The sequence below is a fragment of the Ursus arctos genome, unplaced genomic scaffold, assembly GCF_023065955.2.
Source record: "Ursus arctos isolate Adak ecotype North America unplaced genomic scaffold, UrsArc2.0 scaffold_20, whole genome shotgun sequence".
Classification (NCBI taxonomy): domain Eukaryota; kingdom Metazoa; phylum Chordata; class Mammalia; order Carnivora; family Ursidae; genus Ursus; species Ursus arctos.
This window is the reverse complement of record NW_026622875.1, coordinates 50,844,060-50,864,219: the sequence shown is the minus strand read 5'-3', so window position 1 is coordinate 50,864,219 and position 20,160 is coordinate 50,844,060. Positions and strand designations below refer to the sequence as shown.

General features: G+C 42.6%; 1 protein-coding gene across 9 annotated transcripts in view; it reads left to right on the top strand.

The window, feature by feature from the left end:
• The window catches only part of CTDSPL (CTD small phosphatase like), a 116,019-nt gene that overhangs the window by 66,220 nt on the left and 29,639 nt on the right, over positions 1-20,160 (top strand). For all 9 annotated transcript variants that reach the window (XM_057316116.1, XM_026496721.4, XM_026496720.4 and 6 more), the window contains exon 2: positions 15,533-15,687. In XM_057316116.1, coding sequence (XP_057172099.1) covers positions 15,533-15,687 — 155 coding nt within the window. The remainder of the gene's footprint in view (positions 1-15,532; positions 15,688-20,160) is intronic.

Sequence of the window (20,160 nt, the reverse complement as noted above, 5' to 3'; positions counted from 1 at the left end):
TCCAAGGGAAGCCTCCGCCAACCACTGTGGATACTTGCCTGCATCATCCATTGTTGTCTCCTTCCCTCAAGCCCAGTGCAAAGGAGGTACTCAGGAAACGTTGCTGTTTAAGGCTGTCTTTGAGTATCAGCTTTCCCCCTCAGGAAGCTGTCCGTGCCCTGTGAAAGGCTGCCCTCCCACCGCTAGTTCCTGCGCCTTTCTCTTCCACCCGGACCCGTTCCGCTCTTTGTGAAATGTAGTAAGGACTGCTGTTACCCTGCATCTGTATCTGGGGCTGTGTTTGGGGTGGGAGGAAGCCCTCATTCACAGGGCCTTGCCTTCATCTGCCTTCTCTGGTAGACTGGGAAGAAGCAGGGCCGGCTTCACGGGTGTGCATCCTGTGCCCCGCAGAGGGCCCCACACTCGGTTTCATGCTCTGCTGTTACTGTTGTGAAATTCTTATTTTTTTAACAAGGAGCCCTGCATTTTTGTTTTGCACTGGGTCCTACAAAGTATGTATCTGGTCCTGGGAGTAGGGCAGGTGCTGATAGGTAAAGGTAGGGAAACATTACAGAAGGAATGCTGGGTGGGGTATGTGTGGAGGCCAGTGGAAGGTGGGTAACAGAATGGGAGAAGGAGAAGTGGAGGAGATACATCAGTTGTGAAGTTCTTTCCTTAAAGGGGTGATAGTTCTCCAAAGCCAGGACTGTTCCTTAGGGGTGGTGGTGACTCCACAGGACCTGACTTTGGCCCTAAATAGGTTTATTTAAGTTCTGTCATAAGCCTGCCATTTTTATGGGGCTATTCCAACTTTCCCATCCTAATCAAGGAAGAACCAAGTCCTTCCAGTGGCCTACGAGCCCTGCCTGACCTGGTGCTTCACCACTGAACTCCACTCCTACCACTGTCTCCTCAGTTAGTCTGTTGCAGCCACATTGGTCCCCTTGCTGTTCTTGAACATGCCAGAATGCCCCCCACCTCAGGACATTTGCACCTGCTGCACTTAGCCCAGAGTGCTTTTCCTCTAGAAGGCTTGCCCCCACCCTTCAGGCCTTTGCTCAGGTGTCAGTTTATCAGTGTGGTCTTCCCCCAGATATCCTGTTTGAATCTCACACACACACACCCTACACACGCACAACATACCTCTCTTTCACCTCTTTCCTGCTTTACTTTGATCCACAATACTTACCATCATTTAACATACTCCATACTTTACAGGTTTATTTATCGTCTGTCTCTTCCCACTAGAAGGTAAGTAAGCTCAGTGAAGGCAGAGATGTAAGTTTTGTTCACCTAGAACACTATCTGACACATAGTAGACACTAAATAAACATGTGCTGGTGAATTTACTGCCCTCCGGGGGCTGACAGTACTGCTGCTTGAGATGATACTGTTTTCCACAGGGACTGCACCATTTTACATTTCCAGCAACAGTGCTCAAGTGTTCCAGTTTCTCCACATCCTTGCCAACACTTGTTATTTTCTCTTGTGGGTTTTGCTTTTTTTTTTTTTTTTTTTTAATAATGGTCATCCTTACAGGAGTAAGATAATATCTCATTGTGGTTTTGATTTGCGTTTCCTTGGTGATTAGTGATGTAGAGCATCCTTTCATATACATGTTGGCCGTTGTAGGTCTTCTTTAAGAGAAATGCCTATTCAAATCTTTTGTCCATTTTTAAAATCGGGTTGTTTGTTTTGTCTTGTTTTGCTAATGAGTTGTAGGAGTTCTGTATGTATTTTGGGTATTAACCCCTTTCCAGATACCTGGTTTGCAAATATTTTCTCCCATTTTGTAGGTTGCCTTCTCACTGTACTGATGGTTTCCTTTGCTGTGCAGAAGCTTTTCCATTTGCTATGGTCCCACTTGTCTGTTTTTACTTTTGTCACCTGCACTTTTGGTGTCATACCCAAGAAATCATTGCCAAGACCAATGTCTTTCCCTATGTTTTCTTTTAGGAGTTTTATAATTTTAGGTCTTAAGTTTAAGTCTCTAATCATGTTGAGTTGATTTATAAGGGTCCAGTTATATTATTTTGCAGAAACACCATTTGTTGAAGGGACCATACTTCCCTCATTGTGTAGTCTTGACTCCATTATTGAAGATCGATCATTTGACTGTATACATGTGAGTTCATTTCTGGGCTATTTTGTTGCATTAGTCTTTATGCCAGCACCATACTGTTGTGTAGCTTTCTAATATGTTTTCAGGAAATCTGAGGCCTCCAGCTTTGTTCTTCTTTCTCAAGATTGTTTTAGCTATTTGGGGTTCCATATGAATTCTAGGATTTTTTTTTGTATTTCTGGAAAAAAAAAAGCCATTGGGATTTTAATAGAGATTATACTGAATCTGTAGATTGCTTTGGGTAGTGTGGACATTTTAACAATATTAAGAGTTCCAATCCACGAACACATGCTGTCTTAGCATTTATTTGTGTCTTCTATAATTTTTTATTAGTATTTTGTAGTTTTCAGTGTACAACTCTTTTGTCCCCTTAGCTAAGTTTATTCCTAAGTAATTTCATTTTTTTGGATGCTATTGAAAATACAATTGTTTTCTTAATTCCTTTTTCATCATTGGATTGTTTATTGTAAGCGGATGGAAAAGCACCTCATTTTTGTACATTAATTTTGTATCCAACAATTTTGCTGAATTCATTTATTACTTCTAATAGTTTTTTATGGGATCTTTAGGGTTTTGTACATATAAGATCATGTCATCTGTGAACTGAGATAGTTTTGCTTCTTTCTTAACAATTTAAATGCCTCTTATCTCTTTTCCTTGTATAATTGCTCTACCTAGGACTCACTACTATGTTGAATAAAAGTGGCAGGTGGGCATCCTTACCTTGTTCCTGATCCTAGAGGAAAAGCTCTTAGTTTTTCGCTTTGAGTATGATGTTAACTATGGGCTTTTCGGAGGGGGAGCCATTTCATAGGAGAGATATGTTTAACTGTAACATAATAACAGTAACAACAAAACTATCGGCTACATATGTAAAAATACTTATAGTGTATTGAGATTATTTTCTTTTAATCCTAATTTTTAGTGTTTTATTATGAGATGGTGTTGAATTTTATCAAATGCCTTTTCTGCATCTGTTGAAGATCGTGTGATCTTTATGTCTCACTCTGTTAATGTGGTGTATCACATCGATTGATTGGTGTATGTCGAATCATCCTTGCAGCCCACGGATAAATCCTACCTCATGGTATATGATCCTTTTAATGTGCTGTTAAATTTGGTTTGCTGGTATTTTGTTAAGGACTGTTACATCTGTATTCATCAGAGATATTGGTCTGTGCTTTGCTTTTCTTGTAGGTCTTTGTCTGGCTTTGGTATTAAGATGAAGCCACCCTCATAAAATGAGTGATGTGTTCCATCCTCTAATTTTTTGGATGGGTATGAGAAGAATTGGCATTAATTCTTCTTTAAATGTTTGATAGATGGGGCACCTGGGTGGCTCAGTCGTTAAGCATCTGCCTTCAGCTCAGGGCATGATCCCAGCGTCCTGGGATAGAGCCCTGCATTGGGCTCCCTGCTCTGCTGGGAGCCTGCTTCTTCCTCTCCCACTCCACCTGCTTGTGTTCCCTCTCTTGCTGGCTGTCTCTCTCTCTCTCTGTCAAATAAATAAAATCTTTTAAATAAATAAATAAATAAACGTTCGATAGAATTCTTCGGTGAAGCCATTTCACCCTGGGCTTTGTTTGTTGGGAGTTTTTTGATTACTGATTCAGTTTCCTTATTCATTATTGAACTGTTCAGTTTTTTCTCTTTCTTCGTGATTCAGTCTTGGTTAAGCTGTATGTTTCTAGAAATTTACCTATTTCTTCTAGGTTATCCTATTTGTTGGCATATAACATTTCGTAGTTGTCTCATAATTTTCTGTTTTTATTTCTGTGACATCAGTTGTAATGCCTCCTCTTCCATTTTTTATTTTATTGGAGTCTTCTTTTTTTTTGTTGTTGATTAGCCTAGCTAAAGGTTTGTCAGTTTTGTTGATCTGTGCCAAAACCAACTCTTACTTTCATTGATTTTTTTCCTATGGTTTTTCTAGTCTTTATTTTGTTTATTTCTGTTATAATTTTTATTACCTCCTTCCTTCTGCTAACTTTGGGCTTGGTTTGCTCTTCTTTTTCCAGTCCCTTGAGGTATAAAGTTAGGTTGTTTATTTGATATCATTCTTCTTGTTTAATGTAGGCATTTGCCACTCTAAACTTCCCTCTTTGTACTGCTTTTTCTGTGTCCCATAAATTTTGGTATGTTGTGTTTTTGTTTTTATTTTTCTCAGATATTTGTGATTTCTTCTTTGACCCATTGGTTATTCAAATAAGTATATGTTGTTTAACTTCTACATATATGCGGATTTTCCAGTTTTCCTTCTGCTGTTGATTTCTTGTTTAATTCCATTGTGGTCAGAAAAGTTACTTGGTATGATTTCAGTCTTCTTAAATTTGTTAAGATTTGTTTTGTGACCTAACGTGATCTATCTTGGAGAATGTTCTTTGTGCACTTGAGAAGAATACATGTTGTGCTGCTGTTGGCTGCAATGTTTTGTATAAGCCTGTTTGGTCCATTTGGTCTCTTGTGGTGTTCAAGCCCTGTTTCTTTATTTGTCTTCTCTCTAGGTGTTGTGTCTATTGCTGAAATCTTCTGCTATTACTGTGTCACTGTCTGTTTCTCCCTTCAGTTCTGCCCATGCTTGCCTCACATATTTGTGTGCTCCGGTGTTGGGTACATACACATTTATAATTGTTGTCCTTCCGTGAATTGACCCTTTTACCATTAGATAATGCTCTTTGTCTCTTGTGACAGTTTTGACTTAAAATCTATTTTGTCTGTGTAAGTGTAGCCACTCTCTTCTCTTGGTTACCATTTGCATGAAATGTCTTTTTCCATCCTGTGACTTTCAGCCTATGTGTGTTCTTAAATCTAAAGTGGGTCTCTTGTAGGCAGCATATAGTTGAATCTTATTTTTTTATCCATTCACCCACTCTATATCTTTTGATTGGGGAGTTTAATCTATTAGCATTTATACTAATTAGTGATAGGGAAGTTCCTTCTAGTGCATTTTGTTTTCTGTCCTGTAACTTGTCTCTCTTTTTTCTTTTTAGCTGTCTTGTCATTGACTTTTTTGTGGTGACACACTTTTTATTCCTTTCTCATTTTCTTTTGTGTCTCTTCTATAGGTATTTTCTTTATTGTTATCATAGGAGTTATATAAAACATCTTATAGTTGTGATAGTCTTTTTTAAGCTGATACCCAAGGCCATTTTTAATCTTGCACAATTTTTAGGAATAAGGTACAACAAATGGATTTTTTTTAACTTTTTCATTTTAACCTTCCTTTAATTACTTTAATGGAATTAACTAGAATTAGTGGATGTATATTTTATGAGCCTGATGCAACCAAATCCCAATGGCATTTTTTTTTAGAACTTGATAAAGTGATTCTGACATTCATCTGGAAGCATAAAGGGTTAGACTATCCAATAAATTTTTGAAAAAAAGAACAATAAAGGGGGACTGGTACTGTTAAATATAAAACAATAAACCTGCAGTAGCAAAGCTTTGTGTTACTGGCACAAGCAGAGGAATGGAGTGGAGCAGAGTGGGTTGGGAAGGGACAGAATAGAATAGAATGCCCAACTCAGTGTATAAAGGAGAATTGTTAAATCAATATTATTAGGATATTTAATCTTTGGGGGGAATAGGTAGATTCATATATCCTACTGTATACAGAATAAACTCTTAACAGATGAAATATTTACTTTAAAAGAGATTTACCTTAACTAAAAAAAAAAAAAACTAGAAGAAAATGTAAATAAAGAGTATATCATATTAGTGTGGGCAGGAATCAGTTAAAATATTAGATTTGACTCCCTAAAAACTTAAAACTTCTGCACATCTACAACCATTATAAACAAAAGCAAAAGGCCTAAAACAAACTGAGACTATTTCCAACATACAGAACAGTCCGAGGATTATATCTCCAATATAGGGCAAAGGAACTCTTAAAAATCAAAGAAAAAAATGGAAAAATAGGCAAAAAATATATAAGCACAGTTCTCAGGAGAAGAAATAGAAACGGCCGAAAGGTATAGGAGAGATTATAGAACTTGGATGACAATCAAAGAAATACACCGGAAAGCGACAGGGCTGCCATTTCCGCCTCCCAGGCTGGCAAGGGCTGTTTAAGTCTCCATGTTGGCACAGCCTCGGTGGAAAACTCCACGGGTGGGAGCGCACATCGACGCTGCCTCTCTCCGTGGCAGATTGTCCACAGGTATCAAGAGGCTTGACTTTTTTTTCAAGACGTTTATTTATTTGACAGAGAGAGCACAAGCAGGGGGAGGAGCAGAGGCAGAGGGAGAAGTAGACTCCCCACTGAGCAGGGAACCTGATGCGGCTGGATCCCAGGACCCCAGGATCATGACCTGAGCCACACAGGCGCCCCAAGGCTTGACATTTTTTCAAAGACTGGTCCTAGCAATTATACTTCTAGGAATTTCTTCTAATGGGATAATCAGACATGCACATAAAATTAGGTACACTAATTTCACCATAGTATTATTTTGGATGTTTCTTACTCATTATAATGCATGATACATTACATAGAATTATTACTTTAATAAGTGATACAGAATTCAAAGGATACTAAAAGGAAATAGCGTGAAAAATCATTCTCCTTTCCTTCCAGTTCTGTCCTCCATTTCTCTGCCATGGAGCAACCAGTTACTTGCAAATGCTTCCAGAGATGCTCTTTGCACCTGTGAGAATAGACACATGCTTGTGCTTTTTTTTTTGCTAATCTATTTAATTTTGTATTTGAAGGTTGCTGGTAGCATGCTACATGTACCATATGTACCTTGCTTTTCTCATTTAATAAGTCTCAGAATGTGCTCCATTATCAGTAGGCAATATAATGCAGAGGTTAAAAAGCACAGATGAGTTGGGTTTGAACAAACGCTACTACGTACTAGCTATGTCATCTTAGACAAATTTCTTAACTTCTCTGGGCTTAGTTTCCTCATCTATAAAAAGAGTATAGTAATAGTCCTTACATCATAAGATTACTGAAACGACTCAACGAGTCACTGTATAGAAAGTGCATAAAATAGCAACTGGCACATTTTACATAAGTGTTAGCTAATATCAGTACATATGGAGCTGAGCACGCCTTTTTAACAGTTGTAGAATATTCCACACCAGCGATCTCTTCTGTTTTGTCCCAGGTTAATGGACAAGTGGATTGTTCCTAGCATTGCTGTTGCAAATGAATTGCAGTATTTGTCATGACACTTTTTTAAAGGAAACAACATAAATGTCCAAAGTCAAATTATGGCACGGTGTGCATCCACACAGTGGAATACAATGTAACCAATCGAAGTAAGGTGGTAGAAGGGTGTCAGATATGTGAAAATGTTCACATATATTTTTTTAAGTAGAAACAGACATTTTAATATTAATTCTATGTTTCCATTATAAATTACAGATTGTAGAAATTGAGAAACAATAAAAAAGTATGGAGAAAAATAACAATTAACCTAGTCCTACGATCCAGAGATGGCCATGCCTACTGAACATGTTGGTGAATTTTATATAATCTCTCTCTCTCTCTGAAAAATTGCACTAATTATTTTATAGGGGTTGCCACCTTCACTAAAAATGTCTGGGAGCTAAGAGTTGGATTCCTCAGATGGGGGTTTGGCCATATGAGGTGGCAGAGATTAAACCGGCTTGGAGGAAGAGGCTCGCTGTGGGCAAGAGGGCTTCCCGGGAGATAGAGCTGCTTGAGCCGACCTCTCTCTGAATAATCACAGGAGCTGTTTCTTTCTAATAGAATCTCAGTCATTTTCATCGTTCTATGTTTCCTTTCATACATTCATTCGTTCGGTAAACATCTGTCACGACGGGCCTATTTGTACCAGCTTGCTTCTATGTCTTAGGGACTCAGGCATGAACAAGGTGAGTTCCAAGCCCATAGCCCTGGAGCCTACTACGTTCCAGATCTTGACCAGAAACACAGGACAGAGTTACAGACGTAGGGCATGTGCAGTGTCTGAGATGCTTCCCCAGACAGTGACCACAGGCACTTCTCCATGGGTCTTCCTAGTGGTATTTCTTGGCGCTGCTCAGTATTCTGCCCAGCTGCTCTGCATTCGTTTAATTAAGCATTCCTCCTCTGTTGGTCATGCACGTGGTTTGCATGAATACTTCGTGGTCTTCAACACATCACTCCTCTGCTTTTCAAATGAATTGTTTCATTTGAAACAAAACTCTGGTTTACAGAGTTACCAGCCACGTGTGAATGAAGGGGCCTGGGCCATCAAAACCTCACCACCATTGGCTCTCTCCTTTTATTTCTATCATTTCTATTCGTGTAATAAGTACAAAACTGGGCTTTACTGTGTAAGTGTTCATTTATTTGATTACTGTTAAATTTTAACCTTTACTTCCTCTTAAATGCATTTTCTGTTTAAATCTTTGTTCTGTTACTTAGGTGGGCTCTTGCTGTGAAAAACAGCCTCTGTACGGTGACGGCTGAGAGCCCCGATTCTAGACTCCCACAGACCTGGTTTCTGTCCAGCCCTGGTACTTAGGAGCTGTGTGGCCTTGGGCCAGGGGTCCGGGACGTGCTGAGGCGTGGAGGGCGTTCCCAGCACAGGGGCACTCCTTGGGAGCTGAGTCACAGAGTTTGGTGGCCCCGGGTACATTCAGGGCACAGTGGAACAACCACTGTGTCTGGCCTTATCTAATAGGCCTGGCACGAGTATCCTTGGCTCACTATGGACTTTCCAGAAGTGCTGCCTTTGTAGTAATGGCAGGCAGCACAAGGCCTCACACTCATTTTCTCCTTGGAAGTAAACCCCAAACCCAGAAGAGGACTGGGGAGAGGCGGGGAGAGGTAGTGGGAAGGCTTGGAGCCCCACAGTCAGACACTTCTGGCTTTGAACCCCAGCACCCTCACCACACAGTTGTAAGTACTCTGAGTCTCCGTTTCCTCATTGGGAAATGGGGTGTCATCTGGGCACTGCACACTGGGAAGGCCCGTGATTATGATGTCAAGGGCTTCTGGCAAACAAGGCACCGAACTAATGAGGGCTGTTAGGAGCCAGCAGTGAATAAGGGAAACACATCCTACCATCATGGAAGGACGAGATTGGAATTCCTCCTGCCCAGCTTTTTAGCCATCAGCCGCTGCTCCTCCCCTTGACTCCTGCCTGCTGGAGGCGTCCCTGCCATCCATAGGCTGCTGCAGGAAAAGAGCTTTTCAGAGGTTGATTCTTTCAGAGTGCTGGGTGCAATTGCCAGGGGAAATTTATCACTTGGAACTAGAATAGGGACTGCGTGGATATCTTAAAAGGTGACTTTTGGTGACTAAGTCCTTTTTCTAGGAGAAAAGGATGTTTGGATTCTCAGCAGCCACATCTGCTTTTGAACTCTGTGCAGTCTGTGCCCTGGCCTCTCCCCACCCCAATAGCCCCCCTCAACCCCCCCTTTATTCAAACAGAGGGAAGTTGTGTTTGTTGACCACTCTTTCTCGGGGTGGGAAAGGAATGTAATGTATGCATAGACTGCCCAGAATTTCCTGTTAGACACCCACTCCAAACCACGGCCCTGGGATGCATTCCAGAGATTGCAGGCCAGTCCTACAAGAGAAGAAAGGGTGCATTCATTTAAATGCCGGCCATTTGGGAGGAACTCCCTCTCCCCCTTAAAGAAAAAAAAGGCGTTTAGCTTTCTCTGTAGTAGGATCGTTGTGAATCCAGCTGCACGGTCTCCTCAGGGTTGTAGCGTGCTCTGACACCCCACGTGTGAAGAAGCACCTTTTCCTTGCTCTGCTGTGCAGTTTTGCAGCCTGAACAGCATTGGTGTCCACGTTGATGTTTGGACATGTTTTTAATGTTCTGCTGTGAACACTTGGATGACACAAATCGGCTGTGAAACACCTTTCTTGACTCTGCTCTTGTGACAAGAAAGAAGCTAGTTTTGAGGGTACGTTGGGTGTTTCAACACATTAGCAGTAGCCTTCATGGGCTGAGTGCATTTTCTCCTAGAAATTCTGTTATGCTGGGTCTTTGGCTGTCTGGCCCCTGTGCCGGCATGTAGGCCGGGTTGGCACCGTGGAAACTAAAGGCAAACCTTCTTTGTTTTCTGCAGCTGCCAAGATATGAGAAACGGTTTCTTCACTTGGGGAGAAAGTTGAATGATTGGGGATGGATGCATAGTGAGTAGCAAAGATTTCCACCTACGTTCCAGCTTCTCTGATCTTCATCCTGAGCTACTCATTTGATTGTAGGGATGTGTGTGGGGCAGTGGGAGTTCCAGGTTAGACCCAAGAAAGGGCAGGAGAATGGGGGTGTTCGCAAAGGCGAGTATGTGAAGCTTTGAGTCGGTGTAGACCCCAGAGGTTTTGGGCCTGAAGCTCGGATTTCAGGATGGAACCAGAGCCTCCCCCCATCTGTAATCTAAACCAGGTCAGAACACAAGAATTGTTCCAGGGTAGTGGTTAGGTGACATGGGCAGCTATCACACTGATGAAGAGACGCTCTCTGTGTAGGGTCAACATTGCAATTTCTGGGTGCAGAAGGGAACCGGTTAGGTCAGGAAGTAGAAGCGGATGACTAGCAATGCCCCCTCTTGGCCTGTGTGCACCAACTGGTGATCAATCCAGTTGCACCTTCCATCTGTTGCCATAAACACAGTTTGATAGCTTTTTAGACCAGTCCTCTTGATCCCACCAAAGGACCAGACCTCACTGTCCGCCTTAATGGACTTTCCCCTGGACAGTTCATGTTTTTAACTGTAATGCCCTCTTTCTAACCGTATTTCATGTAAGAGTTCCTAGAAAAGGCCTGAGTGCTAGGGTTTATTTTATTTTATTTTTTAAGGATTTATTTATTTACTTATTTGACAGAGAGATAGAGAGCACAAGTAGGCAGAGCAGCAGGCAGAGGGAGAGATAGAAGCAGACTCCCCGCTGAGCAGGAAGCCCGATGTGGGGCTTGATCCCAGGATGCTGAGATCATGACCTGAGCTGAAAGCAGCTGCTTAACGGACTGAGCCACCCAGGCGCCCCCCTAGGGTTTATTTTAAGCTTCACCTGTGGAGCTGCTTTTTATTTATTTGGTTTCCCACATCATTGTTATTATTATTATTATTATTATTATTATTATTATTATTATTCAAAGAAACCCCCACTGGATAGCAACTAAAGTTTTAAGGAGCTACTTCAAGTTCTAAGTTTAGAAGTCACATCACCAAAACCAAAATGGGTCTGCCTCCATGTTTTCTCACAAAGCCAGGCTGTTTTTGTAAGGACTGTTGTTTAGAGACACACTAACTTCTGAATGTTCACAGTGAGACACTGCTCAGTACCTAAAATCAATCAGTCTTTTGTTGCTGTATTGAGGTGCTGGTAGATCTTCTCTCTTGAACAAATACGCATGTTTTTGCTGCATCCACACAACAGCCCTCCCTACAAGGGTAGGTGTGAAGATTCCCATATTAGTGGTATGGCTTACGTAGATGATGTCACACTGGCTGACCAGTGGCAGGGTGAGACTTAAACCCAAAATATAACTCCAAAGCCCATTTTCTTTCCATGTGACTTTTTAATTTATTTTTATTTTTACTTTTTATTTTTTTTATTTCCACGTAACTTGTAATGAAAGTCGATTTTTAGGTAAGAAATTTCCATTCTAGGCTCTTTACCCAAAATGGCCCATATCTCTGATTTGCATATATGGTATCCTGGAAATCTTTGATGCAGATCGATAGCCTGTATCAGTCAATTTAAATTTTTTTTTAAAGATTTTATTTATTTATTCGACAGAGATAGAGACAGCCAGTGAGAGAGGGAACACAAGCAGGGGGAGTGGGAGAGGAAGAAGCAGGCTCATAGCGGAGGAGGCTGATGTGGGGCTCGATCCCATAACGCCGGGATCACGCCCTGAGCCGAAGGCAGACGCTTAACCGCTGTGCCACCCAGGCGCCCCTAGTCAATTTAAAATTTAAACTCAGTGGTTCCAGTTCCAGAGGTCACACCGTGAGATTTGTAGTACAGATCTGCACATCCGCTCCCCATTTTCATAGAGTCAAATGCAAACTCATCACCATGGTTTACAAGGCTGTCATCAACCATCACCACCGCTGTGATTTCTGAGATACGTCGTGCTGTCTCTTACCTCGAGCCCTTTACACGTTGCTGTTTCCCCACTTCCCTGCCCCCTCCAACAATTGTATGCACTGTCAGCCCAGCTCAGAAAGCATTTCTTCTAAAAAATCACTCCTACCCTCCCTCCAATCTGGACTGTGCACCCGTCTTTGGGCCCCATCAGTGCCCTGTGCTGTTCAGTGTCTCTTGCTCTAGACATGGGCCACATGAGGTGGGTACGGTGCCTGTGTGGTTCACCAGTGTTTCTACACTGCCTTGCCTGGGAGCTGACATTTTCGAGGATAATCTTTTCCATCGCAAATAACGTAAACCCAGAGAAACAGATAATTTATTCTCTTACATAACTGAAAATTCCAGGAGGATCTGGTTTTAATGAAACCAAGTCCCCAGATGGTATTGTCAGAGATCCGTCCCTCTCCATATCTCAGATCCTCTTTCCTCAGTTTTGGCTCATGCTCAGGTAGGTGCTTCTCACTTGGTGGCAGAGGAGCCAGCAGGGGCTCCAAGTTTACATCCTACCCACTTGGCCAACCAGCGAAGAGAGAACATCCTTTCCAACGGCTGTAGCATGAACCCTGGGGCACATTCTCCTTGGCCCAGGTTGGGTCAAATGCCCAGCCCTAAGCCAGTCATGAGGCTCTGATTGGCCAGGCCTTGGTAATGGATGGAAAGCAATTTGTAGGGGGAAGGCAAGTAGGGTTATTAGACCCAGCCAGCCAGCCAGCATCTTGAGACCTTTCAGGACCAAATGAGTACCAAGGGTGGGGTGAGGCTGATGCTGGTCCTGAGCAACTCCATTCATTTCCCCTGCTAGCCTGATTTTGAGAGCACCAGACCAGTCCCAGAGCGACTAGAAAATTAGGCAGCACCTGACCTCCCAAAGCTTCCTGCAGGCCCTAGAACTAACCTTATTTAGTGGGAAGAGGCCTGGCCCCACCCTCAGCCTTGGAAGTGAGACCACTTTGGGCTGCTTCACCTCCTGGTGCACCTAAGGGATATCCTACGTGAGCTGCCACTTTCCCATCAGGGGGTGAAGGCCTTCCCAGGGACTCACTCCCACAGCTCTATTTGTGGCTTCTACGTGGTAAGCCGTCATATGGTAGAAATTATGAGTAGCTCACTGGCTCCAGGTTCGGGACTTTTTTTAGCATGTAAGTTAGTTTGTTAATTTGTTTGTTAGTTGGTTGTGGGGAAGATGTGTGTGACCCGAAGATGAAAATGGGATCTGAGGGGGTGTTTTTTGCAGAGCTGTTTACTGCCCAGCTTGGGCATTGGCTGCTCAGTGTCTCTGCTCAGTGTCTCTGAGACATGAACAAATAGCTTGTTTACTTGCAGACAAATGTGCTATCAGCCAGGGAAGAGGCAGTTTTTTTTCTTCCTCTGACTAAATTATTTGAGTGTGGCATAAAAAGCTAGAACACCCAAAGTAACAACAGAACAGTTTAAGCAGTCGTACATTTTTAAAATTAACTATTTATTTATTTTTTAGAGGTGAGGAGGGGCAGAGGGTAAAGGGAGAGAGAGAATCTTAAGCAGACTCCAGGCCCAGCACAGAGCCCAAGGTGGAGCTCCATCTCACAGCCCTGAGATTGTGACCTGAGCCACCCAGGTGGCCCTCCCAATCATTTATATTAAATATGAGTTTATTGCAGTGCTTTTCTCTCCATTGGGCATGTTCCCTCCTTGATCTGACCTGATCTGTGAAGACTGTGTTCAGCATGGCACGTGGAGAGAGCACACACTTTGAAAACAGGCCCCCTGGGGTTCAGATCCTGGCACACACAATTCCTACTTGTCTTTCCTTAGCGGTAAGACGGTAAGACGGAAGCAGTAATGTTGATCTCCTGGAGTAGCTGTGAGGGTTACATGAAATGAGGATTGTAAAGTAGTGGAATTTAGAGGTCTGGCCCTCAGTAAACCATGGTCATTATCACTCCCCCCCCCCGCTGCTTGGAAGGCCTCTGTGCCTGGAGGACCCTGTGGCCTGGCCTGGCCTGCTATGGGGGGGCCCCAAGTGAGAAGACTGGTGCCTATGACATGCACCCAAGCATTCTCAAGGAAGATAAAACAGCCAGCGTTTCCAGGGGCTTATGGTTCTAAAGCTCATCCTTAGTGAATGGGGACCTTAAGCTCACACTTACTGAGCCACTCTCCCAAGCCCAGGCTGGAAGCTATCAATGCCTGTGGAGTTGCTGGCTAAGCTTTTCAGTCTTTTTTTCATGCGAATTTCCATGTGAATGCATTTGGTTTTGCTGCTGGCAGAAGAGTACCCCAAGACTTTTAGCAGAAGTTTTGTGATCTCTTGAGAGGGAAGGTGCTGTACAAATCACTCAAAAAGAGGAATCATGCCAAAACTGCTTTTTGGGAGAGATAAACTCCGACAGTTATCATGTGAACTTAGTGATTTCCTACATAGGTAATTTCCCCATTAACCCTAAGCGCAGGCCCTTTGTGGCCTCTGCTCAGTACTGTTGTCCCACCCAGACATGGTATGTGGTGGGACAGCCCTGGCTGCATTCCCAGGCACTGCTCCTAGCCCTCCAGGTTGTCAATCTCCTCCCCTGAGGTGTGTTTTTCATTTTATACTAATTTTTGCCTTTTCCTTCTGACTTGTGTCTTGAGGCCTGAGTAACAGAAAGGATAACATCAGTCCCTCAGGAGGCTGAGTCCAGGACAGGCCAGGAAATGAGTCCATGGCACAGGATTGCCCTGGGTTTGGGGAAGATGGGCTTTGCCCTGGCCAGCCCTGCTCCCGCTGGACCATGTGTTCTCTGTCCCACATCTGCTGTTTATGTTTTAAGTGTCATGGAGGATTCCAGCCCTCCTTGACAAACAGAGTTGAAGAAGGGGTCTTCTTTATGCCCCGACGCATCTTATCTCTTAATGAAGTTAGTCTTGGAGTTAAAGAGTGTTGAAGAACCTAGTTTCAAAGTGATTCTTTCTTGGTACCCTTCACAGAGAAATGCTTCTCAGAGTGTCAAGTCTGATTTGTGCCTGAAAAGATCTTTGTTTTGAAGTTGTGCTCAGTCCTGGGTCGGAAGACTGTCTGCTGGGTTCAGGAATGCAGATGGTGCCTGACCCTGAGGATGGGTCAGTTAATGAGCAAGCAGCCCCCACTGGGCTGAGGTCAGAGGAATTCTGTCCAGCCAGCAGGATTGGACTCCCATCGACCAGCTGGCCCTCTAGGAATCACATGTTGAATAACAGCCCTTTAGAGTAACTTCCTGGGGCCCCTCATCTTCTCATGCTGAGTCTGTCTCCTGGTATCGGGTCTCCGGAGGGGCAGGGGGCAACTGCACATTTGGGTTTTCCCATTGCATGACAACTATGAGTACGTGCTGCACTTGGCCACAGCGTGTTGTTTCTCTTTCCAGCATCGCAGTGCAACGTCAGCTTAAAGAAGCAGAGGAGCCGCGGCATCCTCAGCTCCTTCTTCTGCTGCTTCCGTGACTACAATGTGGAGGCCCCGCCCCCCAGCAGCCCCAGTGTGCTTCCGCCACTGGTGGAGGAGAACGGTGGGCTTCAGAAGGTCAGTGCCGAAGGGGAACTGTGCACTCAGCAGAGCCTCAGTGGCTGCGTATCTGTCCCATGCTTCGTGAATATCCTGAATAAGGGTCTGTAATAGTTACGTGTGTAGCCATTAACTTAAAGATCTGAAATGACCAAAAAGGTCATCTTCTTTGTCAGAGGGTATCCCAGTCACTCCCCTTTAGCGACTGAAGCACATACTTGATGAGAGTTATAAGAATCACTTCACATTTTTATAACGTTCTTTCTTGGGGGAGCTGGCTGCATGAAACAGAAAGCTAAAGAACAAGTAGCAGGGAAAGACATGGGGAGGCAAACGGAGAAACAAAGGCATGCCAAAGAACCAATAATAAGTATAAATGGATTTAACTACTTGTTTAATAACAAACATGTTTGTCATATATTCTTTTATACCCGTCAGATACAAAATTTTAAGTCAGATTTTCACAATATGTAAAAAAAACAAAAAAAAAAACCAACTAAACTCTACCCACATGCTGTCTAACGGACATATCCTAAGTGAAGTGGCTCAGAACAGCTAAAAGTAAAAGGATGAGCAAGAAGATGTCACGCAGTGTATAAGCAAAAAGAAAGCAGGGACTGCAGCATTCATTCAGTCAGATAGAATTGCAGGTGACAATCACTGAAAGAGGCGAAGAGAATTATTCACTGTGAAGATAGTTGAGATTGAGGACATTAAAACTGTAAGACTTGATGTTCCAAGTAGTGTGAGCAAAGGCCTTGAGCAAGTGTTTCACCAAATAAGAAATACGGTTGGTTAATAAACATGAAAAAATGTTCAGTATGGTTAGTAATCAAAGAAATGCAAACTAAAACAGTGAGATAGCCTTTTCCATCTATCAGATTATTAAGGATATTTATAAAGATAGTATTTGGATTTGGATGAGGGTAGCTGCAGAGAGGGTAGAAGATGTACGGGGGTTATTGGTAGCCATTTGATTGGTTACACCTTTCTGGAGGGTGATTTGACAATGTAATCCTAAAACCTTAGCAATTATTTATTTGACTTAATTATAGATGTGCAAATATTGAACTATAGGATACTGTCCAGCATAGATTATCATATTGCAAAATTGTAAACAACCCAATGATCAATAACAAACCCACAGAGTAACCATACAATGAAGTAGTGTGCAGCTATTAAAAATTATGTCTCATAAATATTACTGACATAGGGAAATGCTCACCATATGTCACTTAGGGGATAAAAAGAACTTGTAGGTGAGTATATTTAGAACTATATTAGGAGATAAAGTGTAATAGGTGAGTATATTTACAAGTATACATGTCATACACACACATGGGCATTTATAAGACTGGAATGATATATGACAAAATATGAAGAGATTATCTCAGACTGATGGGATTATATATATAAGGATTTTCTCCTCTCTTCTGTGCTTTAGTTCTTTCTCTTTTTTTCTTTTTGCTTTTCCTAATTTTCACAAAATAAGCTTAAATTACTTTTGGGATTAGAAAATGAATTATTTTAAAAGTATATATGAATGTAAGGAAAAAGATTCTGGGAACCTGACAACCTGAGCATGTGGCTCTGACGATTTACATTCTCTCTGTGGATAAACCCAGGTGCGCCTGCTGGTGGAACCTGGAAAGTGCATTAGGCTCATCCTCTGTGGTCCTCAGTGAGAAGCAGGGAACTACCAACAGAGGGAAATGCTTGTTTGTCCTGGAGTCCTAGGATAGACACTTGAAGCAAATAGTCCTATAAGGTCCCCCAGCCAGCAAGAGCTGTGGATCTCCTTGGAAAGGGCCTGCACTGCCCACTTATTGTGTGTGGTCCTTGGGGGGGCTGTACTGATGGGTTGAATTGCTTTTACTTCATGTGCCCTAAAGTAGCCCATTACTACAGGGACTTTCTTCATGTCCTTGTGGTTTGTCAGTTTGGGCTCTGCTGGACCATGAAAACTTTGCTCCTTGTGGGGGCCTGGCAGTGCTCCCTTACTTGCCACTGCTGACAAGGTCCAAGTTGAAAAACTAGAATACGAGGCTCCCACTGAGGTAGAACAATGGAAGAAATAGAAGAGAACTTTTTTTTAGGGGCGCCTGAGTGGCGCAGTCATTGGGCATCTGCCTTCAGCTCAGGGCGCGATCCCGGCGTTCTGGGATCGAGCCCCACATCTGGCTCCCCCGCTGGGAGCCTGCTTCTTCCTCTCCCACTCCCCCTGCTCGTGTTCCCTCTCTTGCTGGCTGTCTCTCTGTGTTAAATAAATAAATAAAAATCTTAAAAAAAGAAGAGAGAACTTTTTTTAAAAAGATTTTATTTATTTATTTGAGAAAAGACAGAGAGAGCACGAGCAGGGGGAGGGGCAGAAGGAGAGGAAGAAGCAGACTCCCCACCAAATGTGGAGCCTGACACGGCTTGATCGCGGGACCCGGAGGTCATGACCTGAGCCAAAGTCAGATGCCCAACCGACTGAGCCACCCAGGCGCCCTGAAGAGAACTTTAGTAGACAACTCAGGAAATGATATTTCAAGACATGAATTTTGAGTACAAAAGTAACTTTTAGAATTTAAAAAAGAAATCCCATGATTTCTAAATATAACAATCCAGTAAACAAACGGAGAAAAAGGAGACTGAGGATGGTCACTGCTGAGAACTGAATGAATGTTCTAGAAGAGCAAGTGGGAAAAATACCTCACAGTTCAGAACAGAGACACAGAGATGTTAATTGCGATGGGGGCAGGAAGAGGCATCTAGGAGACCTAACAGCAAGTAATAGGAGTTCCAGAAAGAGAAAAGATAATAGAAGAAATTTTTCTTGAGCTGAAAAAAAAAAGCTTGAATGTGCAGATTATAAGGGCTTGCCAAGTGTGCAGCAGGATGAGGGGGGCGGGTGGGGGAGCACATGCCTGGATATATGCTGTTCAAATTCTGAAATTTAAGTGTAAAGAGAAAATCTTGCAAACTTCCAGAACAAGATGTTTTCAAAAGAAAAAGATTATACTAGTACCAGACTTCTCATCAACAATATTGAAAACCAGAAGCCTATGAAAGAAAAATTTACAGGCTCCTGAGAGAGAATGCCAAACCAAAAATTCTGTATGTGGCCAAGATATCATTTACCTGTTAAGGCAAAAGAAGTACATTTTCAGACATGTAATGATTCAGAGAGGGGACAAAAAAAAAATCTGGGTGAGATTGATATTCTATTGTGATATAATTATAGAAAATATAGGAATAAATACAATTATTAGGAATAGAACTGTAACAAGCAGCACAGTTAGAAAGTAGATCCTCAGTAGAGCCCCATGTCGGGCTCTGTGCTGAGCATGGAACATGCTTGGGATTCTCTCTCTCCTTCTCCCTCTGCCTCTCCTCCTGCTCGCTCGCTTCCTCCCTCTTTCTCTCTCTCTCTCTCTCACACACACACAAATAAATAAATAAATCTTTTTAAAAAATCCTCAGAATTCATAAGGAGTGAAAGGAGAAACAGGCAGAAATGTGAACAAGCCATCAAAATTAAGAAAAGGACAAAAAGAACAAACAACATAAACAGTAAACCTAACGTAAAGAGTCGGCTTGAAACCAAGTTCAATGAACCAAATTCTCCTAACAAAAGACCAAGACTATATCAGATTGGCTTGACAAATTCATCTGTTTGCTGTTTCCAAGAATAGACCTGTATCAGATAGGAACAATTTTGGCAGCAAGTAAAAGAAAATTGACAAATAATAGCTTAAACAAATAGGGGATTATTTTTTCACATAAAAGGCCTGAGTCTGGCAGTGGCTGGGGTTAGTTTAGGGGCCTGGTGATGCCATCAGGGACCCAGGTTCTTTCTGTTCTTCTGTCTCTCCATTTTTCCGCTCCACCATCCTTGGCTTGTTTGCCTTCAGCCTCACGCTTGTTTATTATCTCAAGTCACAAGCTTCAGACAGCATATCCACATTCAAGGGGAGAGAGGGAGGAGTAACAGTCCCCATGCCTGTCCCTCTTGTGGAAAGTAAATGCTTTCACAGAAAATCCCAGGGGACTTCCACCTATGTTGATTGGCCAGAACTTTGCCCCATGGCTACCCTCCAGCCATGAGGGAGGCCCGGAAGGGGAAGAATTTAGACTGGCATATCCCTGCCCTCAACAGAATCAGAGCTCTTTCACAAAGGAGAAAGGAGGAGTGACTGCTGAGTAGACGTACTCGTCAGTGTGGGCTCAGTTATGCTGTAGTAACAGCCCCCAGACCTCGGAGGCTTAAAACAATAAAAGTGTATTTTTCACTCATGCTACATGTTTATCATGGATTAGGCTCTCTGCTCTGGGGCACTTGTCCAGTAGGTAGAGAATGTGAGCCACATAATTTATTTACATCTTTATAGTAGCCTCATTTTTTAAAACTTTTTTTTTAAAAGGTGAAATCGAATTTAAAAGTATATTTGATTTAACCAAAGATATCCAAAATATTATTTCAACATGTAATCAATAGAAATAATTATC